The 22,581-nt window shown below is 43.1% G+C and overlaps 1 protein-coding gene across 2 annotated transcripts in view; it reads left to right on the forward strand.

The window, feature by feature from the left end:
• lrp1bb (low density lipoprotein receptor-related protein 1Bb) overlaps positions 1-22,581 on the forward strand; it is a 265,411-nt gene that overhangs the window by 110,073 nt on the left and 132,757 nt on the right. For both annotated transcript variants that reach the window (XM_085250161.1, XM_085250162.1), the window contains exons 4-14: positions 1,365-1,484; positions 2,077-2,205; positions 4,806-5,063; positions 6,050-6,212; positions 9,699-9,921; positions 11,251-11,443; positions 11,552-11,695; positions 13,406-13,642; positions 13,855-14,035; positions 21,217-21,436; positions 22,084-22,273. In XM_085250161.1, coding sequence (XP_085106287.1) covers positions 1,365-1,484; positions 2,077-2,205; positions 4,806-5,063; positions 6,050-6,212; positions 9,699-9,921; positions 11,251-11,443; positions 11,552-11,695; positions 13,406-13,642; positions 13,855-14,035; positions 21,217-21,436; positions 22,084-22,273 — 2,058 coding nt within the window. The remainder of the gene's footprint in view (positions 1-1,364; positions 1,485-2,076; positions 2,206-4,805; positions 5,064-6,049; positions 6,213-9,698; positions 9,922-11,250; positions 11,444-11,551; positions 11,696-13,405; positions 13,643-13,854; positions 14,036-21,216; positions 21,437-22,083; positions 22,274-22,581) is intronic.

A 22,581-nucleotide genomic window follows, 5' to 3' on the forward strand; every position in this document is an offset into this window, starting at 1 on the left:
CACCATGAGCCTGGGAGGAGGTCCAAAGGTCACTGAGCATTCACCATTTTAATACTTCTGTATTTGCTCGCTTTGTTTGCCCCCAAATAAAAATTCAGTCATTTTAAGTTCTGCTGCCTTTCAGTCAAACTTTCTGAGGCTTTATGAAGCAAAGACAGAGAAAGCTCAGCGCTGTGGGACCACAGCAGCCATTTCTGAGATTTTAATGTCAGTAAAATTATTCTTTGCTCACCGAAGTCGAGTTTAACACTGAGACGTTTTATTATGACCTCATTAAAATCAATTCAACCATTGAAGACTTACAGGTTCAGCATGTGTTGCATATGTTACTGACAATGATAATGTCATATTCAAAGATCATCTGCTTGTTTTGGTGATATTTATCTCCACTGTTTGAAATCAGTGTTGTGAAATTGGTCACTGAGCTAGCAAGAAAAACCATCCATCCATCTTCATCCGCTTTATCCGAGGCCGGGTCGCGGGGGCAGCAGAGAGGCCCAGACCTCCCTCTCCCCGGCAAGAAAAACCAACTCCTGGTAACTCATCAAGATCTTAAAAATAACAAAATTACAACAAAACCCCCCCAAAGACCATCATTTAGAAAGTAATGATAACTCGAGCTCCGACTGTCATTGTGTTCCCACGATGCTACTGAATGTGGATGCAACCTGTCACGAAATGAATCGGTCTGCAGCAGCATTTCATAATGTCTTGAAATGGTTAGCGCAGGAAAGCCGGAGCACAATCAATACAGTCCTTTATCTTTGGGGCTGTAAGTTGACATTAATTAATGTTCAGCAGTGACATATCTGTCTTTGCCCTATTAAAGCTTTGTTTCGAGGGTTATTCTTCCCACTGTGCCATTTATTCGTTTTTATTCTGCTGAATGTTCATCACGCCATAATTAGCCATTTTTCTCCCATCCAGAGCATCATAACCCATCACAACACGACAGCGTTGGCTTCCTGAGCACCGTTACCAGCCCGTTTGTCACTTGACGAGTTAACAATACAAAGTTTGTCAATATGTTTTCGTTTCATAAGTCTGATCGTTTATATCGGACTTATGAAACATGCAGTTTAATGTTATTTAAATGCTGATGTCTTCAGTCTCCTCCGGCCCGTGTTGTTTGACATTTAATAATCAACACAGTGACATTTGTTTCAGCTCGTTCCTTCCTGTAGAGATACCGTAGCTAACATTTACATTGGAGCGTCTGTAATTTCTGTCATTTACATTCATTGAGTGAATGATCGAAGCAAACTTGTGATGGGCAGCTTGAATAATCAAAGAAGTAAGTTCCTATTCCACCTACTCATTTATGGCCTTTCTTCTCTGCTCCTTTCTTCCTGTCCCCCCTGCAGAGCTGCTGTCAGCCTGCCACGAGCTCCGGTGCCGCTATGGCTGCGTCATGACTAGAAACGGCACCTTCTGTTTCTGCGCTGACGGCTTTGAGGTTGGGGAGGACGGGACGAGCTGCAGAGGTAGGATCCTGCACCGCTGGTGGGGCCTCCTGCCATGGAGCGCTCCCCCCTTTTCCTCCCTCCTCTCCGTGCAAGTCTCTCCTTTTGCCCTCGGCCACACTTCTTTCAGTTGAATAAGCAGGAGCTGCTGCCTATATGAGAACCATCTGGGCCTCATGCACAGCACAGACACACACACATCCTTACACATGTATACAAATACTTCGTGCTTTTTTTATGTTCTTCATGGTGTGGGGCACAGGACATGATTTTGCTACAGTTGCACTGAATTATTTGAATTCTGCACATAACTTGTGCGTAGAATTGCATAATTATGGAAAGGAAAAGTTTCACAAAGTGGGAGTGCTGCTGGAGTTTGATTCTGCTGGGGGAGGCATGAGAAAGCGCTGTTACAGCGCAGCGCATTGCTTATAAAAGTAATTATACCTGAGGTGCCAGAGTGAGAAAGCGCCGTTACAGCGCAGCGCATTGCTTATAAAAGTAATTATACCTGAGGTGCCAGAGTGAGGCCGCATTAAGTATACTTTATGTATTTGGGTCATGTTTGAGCACCTAATTTGTTACAAATGACTCTCTTCCTGTTTTCCATAAGATCATGATGAATGTGCCATGTATGGAGCATGCAGCCAAACCTGCACCAACACCTACGGGTCATACAGATGCAGCTGCACAGAAGGGTACATCCTGCAGCCCAACAGGATATCGTGCAAAGCCAAACAAGGTGAGTGGCACGCTTGCATCATAATTAGCACAGCGTACGCGTTCTGTCTCGTTCAGACGTGGAATCCCGGCTTATGGTCTCCTCGCTTTTCACAAGAACTGGTAGCGCAAGATTAATGGGACTGAGCGATGACCACATCCATCACCACACGGGGACGGCTGGATGTGGTCAACCCAGGATAATGATCAAATTAATGAGCATGAGATTTTAAGTGGGCGCAGTCTGGAGTATTTTGTGCAGAGACAATACCTGACATCACCGTGATTTATGTTAATGCCCGATGCTGCTAACAAATCTGCCCCAGTGAGGAAAGCAAGCTACTTATTGTAGAAATTAGACAAATCAAAGAGTTATTGTGTTTTGGTGAGTGCGGTGTGTAAATAGTCCTGAGTTGTGTAGTTTACACGTCCGTGCCCGTGTTTTTTAGGGTTGTTGCCACTTTGGCGCATATGGGTTGAAAATAGCTGGAGGCCCAACACGTCTTGTTGGGGAGACGCCGCTGGTGCAGCTTTTAATCACGGTGACTGGTGTCCTACCAAGAATAAACTGAATATGATTACCCATAAACTTAACTGAACCCAATGCTCACATGCATTAATATTAATTTAGCAGAGAGCAATAGTGGTACAAGGATAACTATGGGGTTACCATTAGTTGTAAAAGCTCATGAATATAAATTCCTGATAGAGCTCTCAGAGGCCAGGAGATGAGGAGCAGCAGGGTATGAAAAACATATTAACGCAGCGAGTGTAAGATTGAAGTCGGGACTCTGAAGCGCACATTTTTCTTTTTAGGGATTTAATCTCGGTTTAATCTCTGCTTTGACTCTGACTTCAGTGAGTTTTACTTTCTCCTAACATAAATGTGACGACACCCGTATGCTCTTCGTTTCTACTCGATTACAAATGTTTGAAGTGCAAATATGATGTTGAAAACATCTTTATTTGATATATGCAAAATACAGTTATCGGTACTTTCTGTAGATGATAGTTGAACCTGTTAAAGACATTTAGTGTCACGTGGTTGTGTCAGATGTAACCCTGGTGTATCGGATATGTTTGGTTGTTTAACCTCAATGTTGTGTGAACATGAGCTGTGATTGGACACCGCCGCCTGTGTCAGGATTGGCTTTACCTCGTCATTAAGTTAAAGAAAACATCCACAGGGCGCCTGGTGTCACAGTGCTGTGTGTGTTTTAGTTACATTCTCTCATTATTGTTATTCGTGGGTTTTGGTTCTGCTTGTGTTACATTTTTAGTCCTTGGATTTTGGTTTCTCTTACTTTTCCTTTCTGGTGTTCCTCGTTTCGTCTCCTTGTTCCCTTCATCTTCCCACTCAGTCGTGTCTCTGTCTCAGTGTCTGCATCTTTGTGATTGTCTCGTGTTTCCTGTTTTACTTTGAAAGTCTGTGTCCTATGTCAGTGCATCTAGTTTTGCTTCCTCTTGTCTCATTATGTGTGATTAGTCCAGCTGTGTTTCCTTCCTGTTTCCCTCATTACTTCCTTGTATATTTAAGCCCTGTGTTTTCCTTCGCCCACTTCCATGTGCTGTGTGTTTCCTCTGTGGTCCTTGTTATCCTTGCACCCAGTTTCTAGTTTCCTAGTGTCTTTGTTCTCGTCCTTAGTTTCTAGTTTTCTGCTTTTGGATGTTTTTGCTACGGCGTAATAAAGCTGCCTGTTTGAGTTCATCCTTTGGCTCCTACATCCTGTAACCTGACACCTAGTTTATGTCAAAATGTAGTTTGTTGTTTTGGTTTATGAGCTTCAGCTGCGTGCGTTGTATATGAGTGCAGACTTGTATATAGTTAAACATGTATGGATTATATACTGTTGAATTCTGAATATTGATTTGTAAATAATGGAATTTGAACAGACAAAGTATGAACGTCATCCTGCTGCTTTTCCAGCATAAACATTGTGCAGACATTATATTCATGAAAACTTTTCTTTTCTCTTGTTTCATGTTTGAAATAAAACGATTCTAATTCCTTATAATAACTTTGACATTTATCTTTTCCCATGATACATGTTTGTAGCCTCGCATGGTCAAAGTCTCATCTACCCCCCAGTGTGGGAGAAAAACGCTTGTCCCTGCGTCACGCACCAGCAGTTATTTGAGTGGACATTCTGATTTATTACCTATATTAGGAGGGCAGCCCTTGACTTGAACTTGTGCTGAAGATTGGGATAAATAAGGGCCCTTTCAGGGGGTGAACCTGATGTCAGAGACTGTGCACGCTCAATTAAGCCCATAAAGAGGCTTATTTCAGTTCCACCACCGCAGATCTCGTTCCACGAGTCCAGGCGGGAGTGTGTGCTGGTGAACACTCACATGTCATATCTGCGTTTCCTGTTATTTGAGCTTCAAGAAATCTGTCCTGAAAGTGTTTCCTGCTGTTTGTTTGTGCAGTGGTGGAATTAGAAATATTGTGCGTGTTTGCCTTGGTTGGGTTAACACTGAACAGTTAGACAGTAAACTTTCCGATGGTCTTTCCGCTCATATATTTTGCATATCACGCTGTTTTTAAGGGAAACTTTACTGAGCTAGCAGAATAGCTTTGCTGAGTCATCCCACGATAAGATTTATGTATGTTTATTTCAGATCCTGGCGACAGCCGGCCAGCGCTTCTCATCGGTGGCTCAGATCGCATCGTCGTCACCCATCTAAATGGAAGCGGCCTTCAGCCGCTCAGGTCCTTGAGGACAAATGGGACGCTGGCTCTGGATTTCCAGCAGAACCAGGAAAGTGTGTGCTGGGTGCTGTCTTCAGAGTCCTCTGGGCAGCTCCGCTGTGCTGTGACAAGGAGCCTGCGTGGATTCACACGGGAACAAGAAATACGAACTCAACAAAGTTTGCAGCGTATGTTTATATCAGGTCCTTCTTTTGTTCATTTTTCTGATAAACAGCCGTCTAACCACACGAATAAAAGGTATTCCTGCCTGTGGCGAGCATCATCCGGGGCTCACGCACACAGGCTCACGCTTCTTTGTTTTCTCATTGTACTTTGCTCTCTCCCTCTCTCTCTTACCTGCGAGCTGTCTCGCTCTATCTCCTCATTATCACCGAGGCTTACGACAGGTTAGCCTCAGCAGTTTTGGAATTCATCTTTATCCTGCAATCGCCATTCAGGCCTGCGAGCTGCACTCGCTGCACTCGCTGCGCTGCTTCAGAAGTGCTACCTTTTTCTGCTCTAGTAAAGATTCCCATGAATCCATGAAGCCCATTTCATAACAAATGTGCTCGATTTTCATTTGTTAAAGTCTCATAGAAACCTGCAAGCTAATCAGAATTATTAATGGCCATGGTATCTTTTAAAAGGGCACTGGAACAACTGCACAAATAAAGATTTAGTTTATTCATCATGAGTAGCAGAGTTTGCCTTTGCCGTCAGGAAACTGTTCACAGAATCTTAACAACAACATTGCTGTCAGTTTGATCTCAGCTCGGACGTGGAGAAAACGTCTTTAATGCAAATACTGCAGGGTTGCTGCAGTAATATTTCTGCAGGGTCATTGGACATGAGTGGCGACAGACCCTCTGTAAGGAAAAGTCGTCCCCCTCTAAATGTGTCCTTGCAAACAAAGCTTCATAACTTCAGATACTTTACAAACGTGCAAAGAAAGAACTCGTGCTTCGAGTTTAAAGCATCAAACTCTCCGCAAAGCCCCACAAACCTCATCAGCTCAGATCTGTGACTAAAGACTAAAAGTCGAGATAACCAGGCCACCCGCTGCTTCTGTTTCATCATTATTTTTGTCTCTTTGGTTGCCACGGAAACCTTATTTTATTTACATGGCATCTGTTCTACACGAGGATCTAACGCGTCTCCTTCTTTCCCGCTGCAGATGTGGAGCAGATGGCGATTGACTGGCTGACAGGAAACTTTTATTTTGTTGACCGCGTCACTGACAAGATCTTTGTCTGTGACAGCGGCGGGGACACGTGCGTTACCGTCCTACAGCTAGACCTGCTCAATCCTAAAGGCATAGCTCTGGATCCTCTCATGGGGTGAGTGCATACCTTCTCAGAAAGCCACCACGCAAGTCTCATTTATCACCGCGTGTCATTTTTCAGAGGAAAAAAATATCAGAGAGAGGACAAAAAATTACATTTCAGTGCTGATAACAAGAGATTTATCAGGAGGAGTATAAGAGGGCTACAATAAAGGGATTTAAATGATTTCCTGTCCTTCAGCTGAGCCATTTTCTCTGTGTGTAATTTGGTGAATAACTGGTGATGCTACTGTCTAGACATTCATTTGTATTCACTGATTTCACATCCCACAGAAGAACAGGCCCCAACAGGACTTTCATTACAGGATTTTTGTCTCTGAAGATCAACGAAAAAGCGCAGCACCAGTGGAAGAAAACATATTCCCACACTGCTCTCAGTGAAAACTGTAACATTTGGAGCGTGCGGCTGACAGTCTCAGTGATCACGATGTTGGAGAATTTATTATTTCTCGGGAGTTTCCTGTGTCAGCGTGCAGAACAAACACACACTGCATGGCCCAGCTGTACCAGCCGGTGAACCAATTATCAGCAACCCGGTCTCGCCAGGGAACAGCAAAGCTCCAGTATTTGTGACCAGTCAAAGCTAATTTTTCGATGTATACCCGTCCTGTTTTTGGCTGTTTGGCAGTAGAAACAATCGTCTGCGATCACGTCAAGCTGTCACGACAGACCTCGTAAGGCCGAGACAAAATGAACCTTTGACCTAACGTGTAATTCATTCACGCTGTTGTCACGTTGGGGATTTCTGCTTTATAATCCACGCTTATCCAGCACCTCTGTTTACGACCGTAAACCTCTCATCAAAATAATTAGCTGGTTTTTTAAAGGCAGGGAGAGTCGGCTGGCTGCAGCTCTTTGTTCTCGTTTGTGTTACAGTGAATACACTGCACTCCCTGTGATGTGCTGTAAGTCAGGCTGGCTCTTAAGTGGTTGTGCTGTAATCACACATGACTCGCATACACATATGAACCTTATTCTGTAGATATAGATGGATAGTGGTCTCGAGTCCGCTGCCCCACGAGGGAGCTGGTTTTGCAGGCTGCTGGATAGATGGACTCTCGGAGCCTTATTCCTGACTCTAATTGGTGAGAAATAGGTACAGCCTGAGAGAGGTCTGTCAGCCCAGAGCAATGGAGTGAAAACAAAAGAAATCAGGGAGGTGTTAGATAGCAGCACAGCGTGAGGAGCAGTGTTTATAGAATATGCCCTGGTTTGGCACTCCGTCCCTCTGCATCCTTGCCTCTCTTGCTATTGGATAAGCATTTTAACTTGATGGACAGCCTTTTCTTCTTCTCTCTAAAAAGCTTTTCTGAGTTTGATGGATGGTATGGTTTGTTTATCAGCTAGAATTTTTATCAGCACTACAAAATTGAAGCGTCCTCTCCCACGAGTCCTATTTTAGTGTAGCGTGTATACCCGTGATGAAGAAGCGCTGCTGGCAAGTTTCCTCCCGAGCTTTGATATTATAAAATAATTAAAATCCTGCTGTTGCATCACACTGTCAGCCCCGTCCATGGAAGTAAAGTCTGCATTTATACATGCTAATAATTTGTTTGGAGGGGAGCAAAATTGTCGCCTGGAATCTGATTACTGACATTTTTATATTTTTGGGACTGTTTCAGTTTTGCAGGAACTTGGAAATAAAAAGATGCATTGATGGCACAAAAGATCACCAATGTTATTATGCTGATTTATCCTGTAAAAAATATTTCATTTATTACCTCTAAAGTCACGACTGGAACCCTGCTGATGGCGTTGCAGGAAGTCAGGAATCATCAAAGGTCAACAGGATCTATTTCTGGCAAATGTTTGTGCAAGATTTGTCGTACAAAAACAACGTTGAAGCCTTTAAGCCGTTGCCAGAGTCAAACACTGCAACGCTACTTTTTTTTGTATTTATTATAAATAAATTTTTTACAGAATTATGTTCAGAGCATTATTTTAAATTAAGCCTCCAGATTTTACACTCCTTCAAGTGCAAGAGGATCTGAAAGAAACCAGCCGTGTCCTGACGCTGCTGTAGTTTTGGCCGATACGCTGCTCATTGATTCTCCAGCTGTGAGGCTCCTGCCTTTATTCGCTGCCCCCGTGCTTTTTACTTTTTCACAGGTGCTCATTCCCAGAATCCAACAAGGATCTCATCATAGCTGCAGAATGCACAAATACAGCATCGGCTCCGTCCTAATCCTAGAAAGCAGACATTGATATGCCACGTGGAGGTGCACCTGTTTGGGGAGCTGGGTTTGCTGATGCCGGCAGTTTTTCAGCACAGCTTGGTCGAGGGTTCAAAGGGCAGCCCATCTCTCCTCTGGTTTGACTTGTGCAGATTAAGTCGGCTTCCCGTCGTTCTCTGGCTGGAGCTGGTTATCACTGGAAGCTGTTAGAGATCCATCCTCACAGAGTCCCAGCGAGGCAGCGGGGCAAGCCTTCCATATAAATGACTGAATGTGCATACCTGAGCAATTTTAAAAACTTTCAGAGCTGCAGTTACTTTTGCTGAAGAGCATTCCAGTTATTTCTGGTGATGTAATTTAGTACCTGTAGTAAGAATCAAATGACACTGTGTATAACGCCTGTCCTCCCGTAGTTACTCTGGCTCCCTGTGTCTTTTTAGATTGATTTTGAAGCTGGCTTCTCACTGCATCACACATTGTCATTTTGTGTCTGCTCACATACCCCGAGGTCTGCTGCAGCTTTCTAAATGTCGCCAAAATTACCCAAAGAGAAATGGAAAATGCTGCTTTTATTACATTTGCCTCCAGGTTATGGGCTTGTATCAGAGAAGCAGTCTAACAAGTCATTTTTACAAGGCCTTCAAAGGCAGCGCGATGCTGTTTTTAAATCTTTTTTTCTTGTAATTAAAATTAATTCTGCACTGATTTAATGCGTTCATGTGTTTTAACCTATTTGTACCATTTTTACTGTATTTGTATTTGATCAGATTGTTGTACTATTACATGAAACTCGATTACATATTTGCATGGGTTGGTGAATGTATTCATTTTGTACTTTATGTCCTTCCACAACATCTCTGTTGGATTAAGATCAGAACTTTGACTTGGATCTTCCAAAAAGTCACATTTTATGCTTGAATATTGTTTGCTTGAATGGATTTTCTGTTTGGCTTTCCTGCAAAACCCCGTCTGAGGGATTCAGTTATTGGATGAAATATGTTCGCATTTCTGTTTCCAAACTCTTGAGAAATCTCCTAATGTTGGCCAAGGACCTCAACTGGTTAGTTGCAATAGTAGTAACACTCAACAAGAGTGCGCGGTCGATGTTCGAGGGGGTGGATACAAAACTGCTGACGACTGCTTGAACGAACATTGGATTAGACTAAGATTGTTGGCAGTAAGGATCAAGTGTCACTCTGTCATACTGGGATAAATGCAACCAAACTACTAAAATGATGCACGGTCACATTGTGACTATGATGGTATCCTTTACCTCGTTTAATGATTTAACCCCCCCTCCCCTGCAGAATGCTCTTCTTCACTGACTATGGGAACGTGGCCAAGGTGGAGCGCTGTAACATGGACGGCACCAACCGGACCCGGCTGGTCGATTATAAAATCGAGCAACCCACTGCTGTGGCGCTGGATGTGGTCAAGAAGCTGGTGTATTGGGCCGATGCCTACCTGGATTACATCGACGTGGTGGATTACCAGGGCAAGAACAGGCACACCGTTATCCACGGCAGCCAAGTGAGTGCCACTTTGCACAGATTTTTGCCTTCCACGGGCCGCACGTTGTGGACTAACGTGGGCTTTTCTTATCAGGATTTGGATCCACTTACAGGGTGTTCTTTGGTTAATGTTCCGATTCAGGGCACTGTGCTTTATCACTGTAAGGCAGGTGGCGTGTTCACTGCTTGTTGTTTTAATTCACTCTTCATTTTGGACAAAAGGGGCTTTTGTGTGGCGAATAAATGGTTTATTAAATTGAAGAAATTGAGTCACACGTGGGGCTGCCTTCCAAATGAGCGTGTCGGTAGTCTCACTCCTGCAGCACACTTTTGAGTCCTTTCATCACGAACGATGATTATTCATTAAAAGGTCCTTTCAGCCAACTTGGACTAGATACTCGGGCTTTATGAGGAAAGAAGAACATACACATCAAGCACCGTGTTCTGTATGCAGGTGTTCTTTGCATGATATTGCCTCATTCATTTGCTCGCGCCCTCATTAGACGGAGTATCTTCATGTCATTGCATTTGCATTACAAATGCGATGTTGCCGCTGTCTGTCTTTTCTGTAGCCCGTGTTTGGTCTTTAATGTCGTAGCCGCTCGCATCAGAAGATTCCCCACAGGTTTGCTCGCTGCATTATAATTTTAAAGCTCTTCATACTTGACAGTCAGGAGTTTCTAAACTTCCACAGAGTAAAATTTGTCATTTCAGAAAATATCTAAATATCCTCTGTTGTTCTCTGCTGTTGTGGTGAGCCGAGGAGATTACAGTTAGCTGCGCAGATCCACTTCTCTATATGAAGTTGACCCTGCTGGTATTTTCTGTGTTTTTCATACAGATGGTACTGAGTGCTTCCTGTGCTGTATAGGTGAGCTGCAAGCTCTTGAAGCAGTATGTGAGAGTTCCTTAAAAAAGCATCTCGTGTGAAAGTAGAGTGCTGAGGTCAAACTCCACAGGGGGAGACGGTTGAGTGGTTTGTTTTTTATTTATTTCTTTATTCTGACGCGTGTTTCTTGGTGCCCCTGATGTCAAAGTGTGGGCCAGTGAGCTTAGGTGCACTTCCTGTGAACACAGCTCATCCAGCCATGTCGCTATGTGTGGGTGTCGGGCTGCTAAATGTAGCATGGAGGCTGCAGTATCAGGGCCAGCAGCCTCCCAGTGGAGTCAGGCTTTTGACTCTGCACGGGCTGCCAAACAGCCCCACAGCTATCGCCCGTCCCTCTCATGCAAGTCTTCCTTCATTCATTTTTATTATTCTTTTATTTTATTTTCATGTTGTGGTTTTGTGTGTTTCTGGTTTCATGAAAGATGAAAAAAAGGAATGTGGGTCTTTCTTGTTTTTCAGGTGTCGTACATTTATTCATTAGCTGTGTTTGAGGACTACCTCTATGCTATCCACTCTGACCCTTCCAAAGGGAGTTCCTCTGCAGAGCTGCTGCAGATCCACAGGTTCAACATCACAGCAGACAGCAGGACGCTCGCCAGCCTGGGGAATTCTAAAGGACTGCGGGTTTATCATAAACTCACTCAGCCCAAAGGTAAAGGACAGTTTCTACATATTTGCAAGTATCTTTTATTTTCTGTCATATATTTGAGTAAAATACAAGCAAAAGTACTGACATTTCTCTTTCTCATTTCGTTCACAGTCAGAAGTCATGCGTGTGAAATGGATTCATACGGAAAGCCGGGCGGCTGTTCCCACATCTGCCTTCTGAGCGGCAGCTACAAGTCCAGGACCTGCCGCTGTCGTACGGGCTACAGCCTGGGCTTCGATGGAATGTCCTGTAAAAGTTAGTATAAGATCTGCTGCGGAGTCAAACTGTGTTTTATGAAGATGCTAATATTTTTGCAACCTCCCAGCCCCCAGTGTTTGTTATAGGATTAGACTTAAACCACTCTGTGGGATACTTGAGTTTGGAAACTGCAGTGGGAGAAGTTTGGTTTTGACAAAATACAGCAGCTGGCACATTTTCTCACAAGCTGGACATCACTTCCTCTTAGAGAGAAAGAACCGACACAGAATGTCAGAAATAGTTTCTCTATGTTATTTCAAAAACCAGTATCATTGTGGGGGCGGCTGTGGCGTCTCCTGATCTGAAGGTTGGTGGATCGATCCCTGGCTCTTCCAGTCCACGTGCTGAATTTTAGAACGCCGGGGTGAGGTGCTCATAACAAGCAGCTGCTGGGGATCTGTGCGGAGGTCGGCTCTGTCCTGGTGTTCCAGGTTATCCGTGTTACCTCTGAGCTAACAGCCTACCTTTTAATCTGTGCCAGCTGGCATAGGCTCCGCCCCAACCCAGCCAGCACCCCAAATTCAATAAGTGGAAGAAGACGGATGAAATATTATTAGAATACTTACTGTGAGCCGATTGGAGTCAAAGTTAAAGAGCACAGATCTAAAAGGTTTTCTTTGGCAGTTTTTCTAATTGAAAAGAATCTGAACTAATGTCAGCCAAGGATCTTCTGCTCACGTACCATATTAGAGCCAAGCATATGCCACGCATGCACGGCCTTCGCCCGACAGCGATGACGATCACAGCGAATGGTGAATACACACCCGCTTGAGAGTAATGTTCTGCTATCGACCTGTCGCGAGTCTGACTGACTGTTGCAATAATGAGGTTTTAAGTTTGTCTGCATTTGTCGGCCAGTCTGATCAATCGCTGGACATTGTGTAGTTGACAATAAAAGCAGGGGATCAAATTGATGACACAATTTTAGGGCCCGCCACATTTCGATCGAGGTAACGAAGCATCGGGAGGCAAAGCGTGACACGTTTGATTTATGCCCCCCTCATAGATGTTCTGATGACACTATCTCTTTTTGCTCGTGCTTTCCATCTCCCTAAGCATAATGAGATTTAGTGTTAAATGGTAGTCCTTGTTCAAAGAGCAGTCACAGTGGGGTTTGATATCTGGGTCTCTTGCAATGCTTAATTGTCTCCTGGGTAGTTGGTATCTCCCCCACGAAATGATAAATTGGAGTGAGACATGTGTGGTCCTCACCCTCAGCATCCTAGTCTCCTGGGTAGGGGCTAAGAGTGAGGAGAGGTCTGCTTCTTTCAATGGAAGCCCTCCTTCATTCCTCCCTTTGCGTCTCCAGAGGATCCCAAAGGGTTCGAGAACATAAAGTCCCCTGAGCGGCAGGCGAGGAGCTGCCTCAGCTTTCCGGGCCTTTCCGTTTGCCTTTCTGCTCAGGCGTGTTTTTTTTAGTTCAGAAACAGCGCAGGGTAAGTATTGCAATTGTCTGTTTGCTCAAGCATTTTTCTTCTCTTACGCTAAAGGCAGCTTCGTAGCAGGGCTGTGATTGAGGGGGGAGAGTATAGTCATTGGCACTGATTACTGGCTCCATTAGGGTAAATGAATGGCCCAGGCTCTGGCAAACATATGAGAACAATGTGGCCAGTAAGAGGGTTTAATGCTAGGATCAGCACTGATGAATTACACCAATTAATTGACAATAACAGTAAAAAAAGGGCGCTGTCCTTTCTTGCTTTGTAGAGCCCAAAAACGATATCTTCCTGTTCTACGGTAAGGGGCGTCCGGGAGTCATCCGAGGCCTGGACATGAACATCAAGTCCAGTGACGAGCACATGGTGCCGATCGAAGACCTGGTCAACCCTCGAGCCATCGACTACCACGCAGAGCTGGGACACGTCTACTTTGCTGACACCACCAGCTTCCTGATTGGGCGGCAAAAAATAGATGGAAGCAGCAGAGAGACTATACTGAAAGATGGTGCGTCCGAGTGCAGTCATGTTACATTTAACACACTCCAACAGCCTAAAATGTACATTTGTTACACTTTGTATAACACTAACCCCAAAGTTCTTTAATGATGTGACAACATTTATAAAACATTTGATGTCTTTTATAAATCCTGCTGAGCTGTGTGTATAGATAAGGATGTGGCATATATTTGATAGTTCTGTTGAATTCTTTTGTTGTAGAACTTGACAACGTTGAAGGAATCTCAGTGGATTGGATTGGGAATAACTTGTATTGGACCAACGATGGGTACAGGAAGACGATCAGTGTTGCCAGGCTGGACAGAGCTTCCCAGACCAGGAAGACTTTGCTGGAAGGCAATATGTCTCACCCCCGGGCCATTGTGGTGGATCCTCTGAACAGGTCAGAAAAATAATATTACACGAGCAGAATTCAGTGGCAGAAATAGTTTGTTGGTCCTGTGCAGGTATGGCTAAGCATCAGTTAGATGCAGACAGGCTATAATGCTGGAAAACATTACCAAAACAGCACATGCGTGGTGTGTGCTCCATTTTTTACGCCCTGACAGAAAGTGAGGAAAGCAATTATCTTGCCACTCTCACTCACATCACTAAATGGACTTTAACCCTTTAAGACCTACCATAGAACCAAGTCCGCCAGAGCTTATATTATATTTTTACCTGCTGTGGAGCCATTTTTGGGAGCATTTCAAGTTGCTATACATCAATACAACCATTATAGCCCAGATTTTAATAATATGTATTCATTAAGTGCATAGTAATTACATAAATTGCAAAAAAGTGCAATAAACTACAAAAAAATTGAAAATCGTTTTTGATTTTTTAACATATATTTGTAGTTAGAGAAATTTAAGAGTCTTATCCCTCAAAACTGTAAATACAAAAAAGTTGCACAAAATAGTTTCCCACCACAGGAAATTTATTTTGAGTGTCTTCATAGTTTTATTTTTGAAATACACCAATTTTTATACACTGCAGGAAAAACGAAAATAAATATTATACTGCAAATTTGCAAAAAAGCAGCATATGCATCAAAATAAACTATTTCCAGCAGTGCAATATGAGTCCTCAGCATCCCAGAAACGACACAAAGTCATAAAGTCAAAGATAACTTTTAAAAAGAGCAGTATAGGCCCTGAGGCCCTGATCGCAAAAAAGACTACATTTCCGCGAAAATGACGTCACTTCCGGTTTCGGGCAGGTAATGGCGGAAATGCAAAAGTTCGTGCTGACGTCTATTCCAACGTAGGAAGTGTTTTGAACAGCTGATCAGATCGGTAAAGCGTGTTTCTGGAATATTATGTTTTTGTTCCTGCAAGCGCTTTTTATGCAGTTTTTGCAAAGCTTTATGTGGAAGGTAACCGTGACCGAGGACAAGCTGATGGCATCAGATGTAAGTACAACTCCTCCGGTTTCATATGCAAAAAAAATTTTTGCGCTAGCTTACGTGGTTGCAGTGCTACTGGGATTTAAAAATAGTTACGCATAACAGAGCGTGCCCGCTCCGATCGGCTGTAAAGGGTTAAACAACTTCGGAGGTAAAAATGTTACGCTTTTTATTGCCTCGCTAGTGTGTTGTACAGAATTTAAATTGCCATCAGATTTTAGACCTGGTTGGTAAAATTCAAATAACGAATGAATGTCCGCGCCCTGTTTTATTTGTTGTATGTCTGTGAAGCTTCTCAGTCATCCAGGTCATCGTAGTCTAAGGCGCTTGGAAAGAAAAGCGTCTGGACTTCTTTAAGTTGCTTGAAGACGTTTCATCTCTCATCCGAGAAGCTTCTTCAATTCTAAGGTCAAATGGTGGGGAGTCCCAGACTTAAGTCCTAGGGGAGTGTCCCCCCAAGGGGGTCATGAACCCCTTGTTGATCCTCTACCTAATCACACGAGCCAAGGTGTGAAAATCAGCCAAGGTTTCGGGTGAACCCACCTAGCCCCACCCTATCATGTGATTTCCTGAGGTCAGGTGGCGTCTGGGAAGGTTCTCAGAACTAGATTATAGATGGCAGACAGTTGATGTCATAAGCCCCGCCCCTCTGTTCAAAGATGGCCATTCTCAGTGGACATAGATGCTTCTTTCACTTCTCTTTCAAACCATCTGTCTTCTATGTCCTAAATGTGAATATTGGTGTCCTCAAATTTGTTGTTGTTTGTTTTTGATTAATTAAATGGTTTTGAAGAATTGGCAGGATACTGTGGAGAGTTTCGCCTTTAACCTTTGCCCAAAGTAATATTTCATGTAGGCCCCTAAATTGTGGGAAAACAATACTTCAGTGAGAAAAATGTTGGGATTGTTATCAAGGTGTTTGTAAGAGGCTGAGGGACATTAGGTAATGTGCAATAACCTGATTTAAATGACATCTCCGTTCCTTGTGAGGCCCGTCCGATGGATATTTGAGTCTGATGCTGACACGGTTTTTTCAGTGTTCAGTCTCAGTATACTCGTTTTATATCTAGGTTACTGTATACTGTATGTTTGAACTGCATGGAAAGGAAAACCATGCATTTTACAAGCTCATTAGCAGCTTACTGTGAAGGCACCACTGTGTGCATAGCTGCAATGCTGCAGTGTATGTGCTGCAGAAACTGGTGACATTATATAAACCAATAAAGCAGAGAGATATAGCTGCTCTTATTAAACCATCTCTGATTTCTTTGGCTCATGCTTTTACATCAGCCCATATATGGCAGCACATATGCTGACACACCGCATGTGAGATGCTACTTTCTCGCACTAGCATGAATTCCCAAAGTTTCTTAAACTATTACTTAGCAGAAAGTGTTGGAAACAGTTTGCTTTAGCAGACATCTCCTGTGATTGATGATAACATATGAATAATTTTCATCAGCACGATTAAACTGACAGAACATCTGTTTTTCTGAAAGCCCCTTGTGCAGCCTTTAACTCACTCATCTCGTTCCAAGAACGACACCAAGCAGCTCATTAGCCACAATTAAACCATTTAATAGCTAATTCTGTGGAGTTCTCAGGGACAATCTTATAAGCATTTCTGTGCACATTCCTATAAGTTGAACTTTGCTGGCTGATTGGTAATTATCATATAGAGTTGATGCTGCAAAACCCAAATTCATTGAGTGTCTTAAGGTTCTTAGGGATTAATACTTTAAGGCTTAAATCGTATTAACACTCCCCAAATCCATTGCAGTCAGAGATTAGTTTCCAAGCCTCAAGGGACTGTTCCAAACATTTTGCTATACACAGCTGTTTCGCTGCTTTAGGGACACGCACCAAAGCAAAAACAAAACTTACTCATTCCTAGTTTAGTTTTATTTCCCCCCTTTGTTGAAAACAGTTACCAGTAGACAGTTTGCCTTTATTTTTAGCTCTCTGTCTTATTCTCGATTCCAACAATGAAACTGATTCCAGCATTGCTATACGAGTCACGTTGCGGTGCTGCAGGAAGGAAACTGACGTTTATCTGAGGGATTATTAAAAAAAATCATGTTTGCGTTACGTGTAAAGAACAAAACGTTAAACAGCTGATATGAGAACATGGCCTTAAACTTTAAGGCTAATCAGGGTGGCGCTGAGAGTTTCAGTGCTGACAGATGTGCCACAGCAGCAGAGTTGGGGGTGGCAAATAACCGTGTCACTTTTTTTGTATAAGGATTAATAACTTTTACTCCAACCCTCCCACTGACAGCACAAATGATTAGAAGAGCTAGTTTTGGGCTTCTGAGGAAGCGTTCAGCCTGAAGCCGACAGCCCTTTGATCTCTATCTGCTCTGCTGGAAGAGTCTCTTAAGGTGAAATGGAAGCAATTCTCCAACACATCTTCTGATCTTTTGCATCCTCGATGCCTTATTTTTTCCTCACTTTGCTGCTTCTAGTCTGTGTTGACACGATTAACACTAATAGTGTCGTACCTAGAAACTGAATACATTTATTCATGAAGCACACACATGGCAAAAAATATGTTACTAATCACACTTGGTCAGCTTCTTAGCGACTGCATGAGTGTGCAAACAGATGGACGACACATTTATGGACAAAACCATCATGAAGGTGTCTCGTAAGGATCCGGTCCGCCTGGGCATTAACCGGAGCAGCAGTGCTAAAAAGAGATTCCCTACTTTGCTGTTTTCATGACAGCGATGAAGGCTGGGCATTCAACTGGGCTGAGATCTAGAAACTGTGAAGGCCATGGCATATGAGTCACATCATTTTTATATTCATAAAGCTATCCAGTGACCCCTCATGCCAGAGGAGAGGAGCTGTCCTTATCATCTGAATTGAAAAGCCCCCCCCACACACACACAGCATAACAGGGCTGAGGAAGGTGCTCACTGCAGGGGTGGGTGCTTTTAGCTTTTTCTGCTTTAATTTATCACCTGTTTATAGTTTAGAGGCTTATGTAATAACGTGGCACGGTCTATACATTTTTTAGCAAACAGTACAGATTATTAGAAACTAAAAGTAATGCTGCAAATTCTAGTTTTTGTCATGTTTGCTTCTGGATAACTTGCAGATTTAAATGAAAATATGAAACGTGGACAATTCAGGTCTGTGTTTAAGTCAGCTGTGAACCGTCTTCTACTATAACGGTGAAAATGCCACGATGTCTGATTTCATGCCCGTGTTTGCCGTTCTGCATGTAGCCATATGTGTGTCTGCATGTTGAGTGGGGAGCCGGGGTGCTGTGAATAATTCATGAAATCGTAAAGATGACATTGAGACAGTGGGAGTCTTCATTCAGCCCCATCTCTGATTCTGTTTCATCATCTCTTTGCCAAGCTCTCTATCATTGATGAGAAACAAGGGGCCACGTGGCTCAGCCAGGAATCCTCAAAGAGAAAATCTCTCGGGCACGGTTACTGGAGAAAAGACCTGTCGAATTATTGACCCAATCGTGTTTCACATACCACTGGTCCTCCGGGAGCTGTTTTCTCGACATACAGAAGCTACACTGAAGCACTTTGGTTGAAAATATGGACCGTCTGACTTTGACGTCTAGTAAAGCTTAGCTTGAGAAGCCTGAAATGTTTCTTAAGCCCCGACAACTGAAGTCCAAACACGTGTCTGATTATCTGCTTTTAAAATATGGAGAATCTAGTTTGTATCCATTTCGTCTTCATCGGGGAAAACTTCAGATTTCTGACCTGGCGGAGGCCTTCCTGATTTCTTAGGTTTTTGCATGCTTGCATGTTTTTTAATGATGATGTCACTGACTTTGTTTCTCAGCTGTTTCTTTAGACTGTGGCTGCTTTTTGAGATCCTTGGCCATACTTCACTTTATCACACAGGTTTTATTTTCCATGTGTCTAAGTTCTCAGTCATCCAGCTTGTGGTAGATCTTAAAAAAGAAGGCAACCAAAAATGTTATTGAAATGTCTTCATAAACTCTAAGAAGACATCTACTTAACAGTAGTGCCATATTTTTCGGACCATAAGGCGCATTAAGCAAAACAAAACAATCAAATAAGTCAAACTTTACTCAGCTCATTCTTCTTGCTTCCTCCACTTCTGTACCATTGATTCATTAATGCTGAATTCTCTGGCAACTGCTCTATTCCCATGTTGTAGCAGTATATTAATGACTAACCTCGTATTGTGGATGGATTATCTCAGTTGTTCTCCTGACTGAAGTTTGGTCCGTTTACAGCATCCTGCCATGCGATTACATTTGTCCCTAACCATCAGGAACCCTCACGTTAACTTTTAGCGAAAAAAGTTAGCGTTCATCCTCCAGCTTCACTGTTTATGCTATGCTAACATAGCTGTGTAGCTAGCGGTCACGTAGCACATCATTATATACCAGCTAGCCCAACTTCAGTAACCCTACAAACGTCACTGCTGTTTAGTTTTCTGTCTTCATTTATGTTGGAAGTGATAGCAGAGCTATACGATGTAATTTTTCAGAAATCTCTCAGTCAGAACATGCTATATCATGTTTAGGTATCATGCTATATCAAGCTAGCGAGCTAACTTCCTGCTAACTTCTAACTCAGTTACATTTAATAAATTCTGTTTTCATGGATGCCTGGATGTTAAACTTAATTGTTACACCTGGTAAAGCAGCAACGCTGATCGTTTTATTAAAGATGAAAGAATTTAGACAGTTTTTAACTCTCAGTGATGCCGCAGTGTTCGTTTGTCTTTGGGACCTGAAAGTGACAGAGTTTAGGACCCAGATTCCTCCGTGAGGCTCCTGACTACGGTAGCCATAATGCTCCTACAATCAGTGTTGCCAACTTAGCTTTTTTTTCTAAAAAAAAGTCGCTAAAAAAAGACGTGAAAGCGCGTATCGCTTTTACTCTCAACAAGCAGCGGGTGCTGTAACGCAGTCAGTTCTTCTTTTACTCTTATGCTGTTTTGTGGATCACAAGGTTTAAAACTACTTATAAACACACACACACAAAGTAACTCCACCAGAGCGCCTATTTCAGGTCACTTTTGCCGGTCTAAGCCCGGGTAAAGGAGCAGGGTTGGAATTATGACATTAAAAAAAACAATAATTGCTAAAATAAATTTAATTTGTAGTTCTAAATAAACTCTAAATGCATTTAGGACGTTTTTTACTCACTTTATGTCTCTTCCACGATGTTATTTCTCTCTCCAACAACATAGGTTACAATTAGATTAGCATGACCAATTATGCAAATTAGGCGATGACGTCATTTAGCGACTTCTAGCGACTTTTAGGACAGCCAATAGCAATTTTCTTTACTGAGGAGTTGGCAACACTGCTGACAATCCATCAAGCGGTGGCTTCGTAGCTTACCAAAGTCATACTAAAACGTTTTTGACAGATGTTTGAGCACCGTGTAGCACATAAAATCGGTTCGAGGTCAGTAAGCACAACCAGAATTCATAAATAAGGCGCAATGTTGATTTTTGAGAAAATTAAAGCATTTTAAGTGCGCCTTATTGTGCGGAAAATATGGTAGTAATCAGGGCTGGGTGTGGCAAGAAAACTCAGCTTAGCAATGACGTTTTCACTGAGAGCCAGGTTTAAAGCTTTATTTCCCTTAACAAATGAAATCCCGATTTAAACTTTGTGTTTACTCGGGTTATCTTTGTGTTAGATTAAGATTTGTTTGATCTGAAATATGCAAGTGTGACAAATAACAAAAAGAAATCAATAAAAACAGGAAGGGGATAAATACTTTTGTAATGTGTTTGTCAGTACAGTTTGTGTTCCCTATAATGTTGCCTGCATGAATCAAACTGCATGAGAAAGATTCAGTGCCGGAGCCTCCCCATGGGCACTCGGAGCAAACCTCTGAAGACACTGTGACAAGAAATAGATCATTTTGAGAGAAGCTTGCAGATGCTGTCACATCTTCTGATTGATAAGTAATCAAAGCAGGAGGCTGCTTGTAGAGGGAGCAGCGAGCAAAACCATTTAACATCAGCGTGTCAGAAAGTAAGGGCAAAGATGAATGGGGAGCAGACAGCTGAAATGAACTGCTTAGTTTGAATATGAGGTGTGATCAGTGTCAGCGACAGCAAGTTGTGATCTACAGATGCCACCGATGCCGTGACACTGTTTGCTTTATCTCGCTGCTGGCACTGTATGTGTTCAATTCTGTGTGTGGTAGCTGGATGTACTGGACAGACTGGGAGGAAGATGAGGTCAACGACAGCATAGGGCGGATAGAAAAGGCCTGGATGGACGGATCCAACCGCCGCATTTTCGTCACCTCCAACATGCTGTGGCCCAACGGGCTGACGCTGGACCACAGCAGCAGCACGATGTACTGGTGCGACGCCTACTACGACCACATCGAGAAGATTCACCTAAATGGGACAGGAAGAATGGTATGTTACAGGCTTTCTTCTCAGGTGGTTATTAAACCGAGTTAGTCCACTTTAACAGAGTTTAACAGAGGGCCAGAAGGTGGACTTTAAATCACGATTTAAGTTCAAGATTGGGATCGTTTGTAGACCAGCTCATTCTCATTTTTTAGAATAATAGCATTTGGAAGGCAGTCGATTAATTTAGAGGCTACATTGTTGCCATGTTAAGGTTTGATCGACTGCGGATGAAAGCATCTGTCCCCTCTGGTCAGTTGTAAGGCTGTTTTCTGCACACGCTTCTTGCATTTCAGGGTTAGTGTCTACGTTTGCAGCAGTGCGACGCCTGAAACCTGCTCCTCTTCCCACAACAAGCATCCTTTCATCCCCATCCGCTCATCGACTCTACTGGCATATCACGCTAATTAATTATTTGCAAATGCTGTTTAATCAATGCCAAGATTCTAGCAAACATTATTATAAGCAGACGTTTCTGTGTGAATAAATTTGTGCAGTGAAATTGAATCACATTCATCATATACTGCCATCAAATAATCTTTAAGCCTGTATTCAAACAGCCAGACGCCCGTTTGAGATGACTGATTCCTCTGACGGTGTCTGTCTGTCGCTCTGACCTCGTGACCCTACTGACTGTTTGCTTCATGTTGCAGGTGGTGTACAGCGGGAAAGAACTAAACCATCCGTTCGGAATCTCTCATTACCGCAATTTCATCTTTTGGACCGAGTACATGAACGCTTCGGTGTTCCAGCTGGACTTGACCAACGGCGATATCACTCTGTTGCGGAGCGAGAGGCCGCCGCTGTTCGGCCTGCGTGTCTACGATGCGCAGAGTCAGCAAGGTTGGCTGCTTTCTCTTCATTTAGTCGTCATCCCGCCCTGACACAGAAAGTGGCTGTTTTGCACTGGAAATAGAACCTCCCCCTCCTGTGAATTCAGACATTTATAGCTCCTATAGCACTTTCCTTAATGGAGAGCACTTTATAAGATATATACACCAGAAAGTTGCGTATATGCCTATTGCTCTCAAATTTCACGGTATAAACCGGCACATTGATCAGCAGTGACAGTAGCTTTCAAATCACTTTGGGCTCCACTTTATGAAGTTAAATAAGATGACCAAGGTTTGGATGTCTTTGCTCTCTGCTGT

This window comes from Mchenga conophoros, linkage group LG16, assembly GCF_057382185.1.
Source record: "Mchenga conophoros isolate Kocher_MC1m ecotype Shallow Benthic linkage group LG16, M_conophoros_male_GT1.1, whole genome shotgun sequence".
Lineage (NCBI taxonomy): Eukaryota > Metazoa > Chordata > Actinopteri > Cichliformes > Cichlidae > Mchenga > Mchenga conophoros.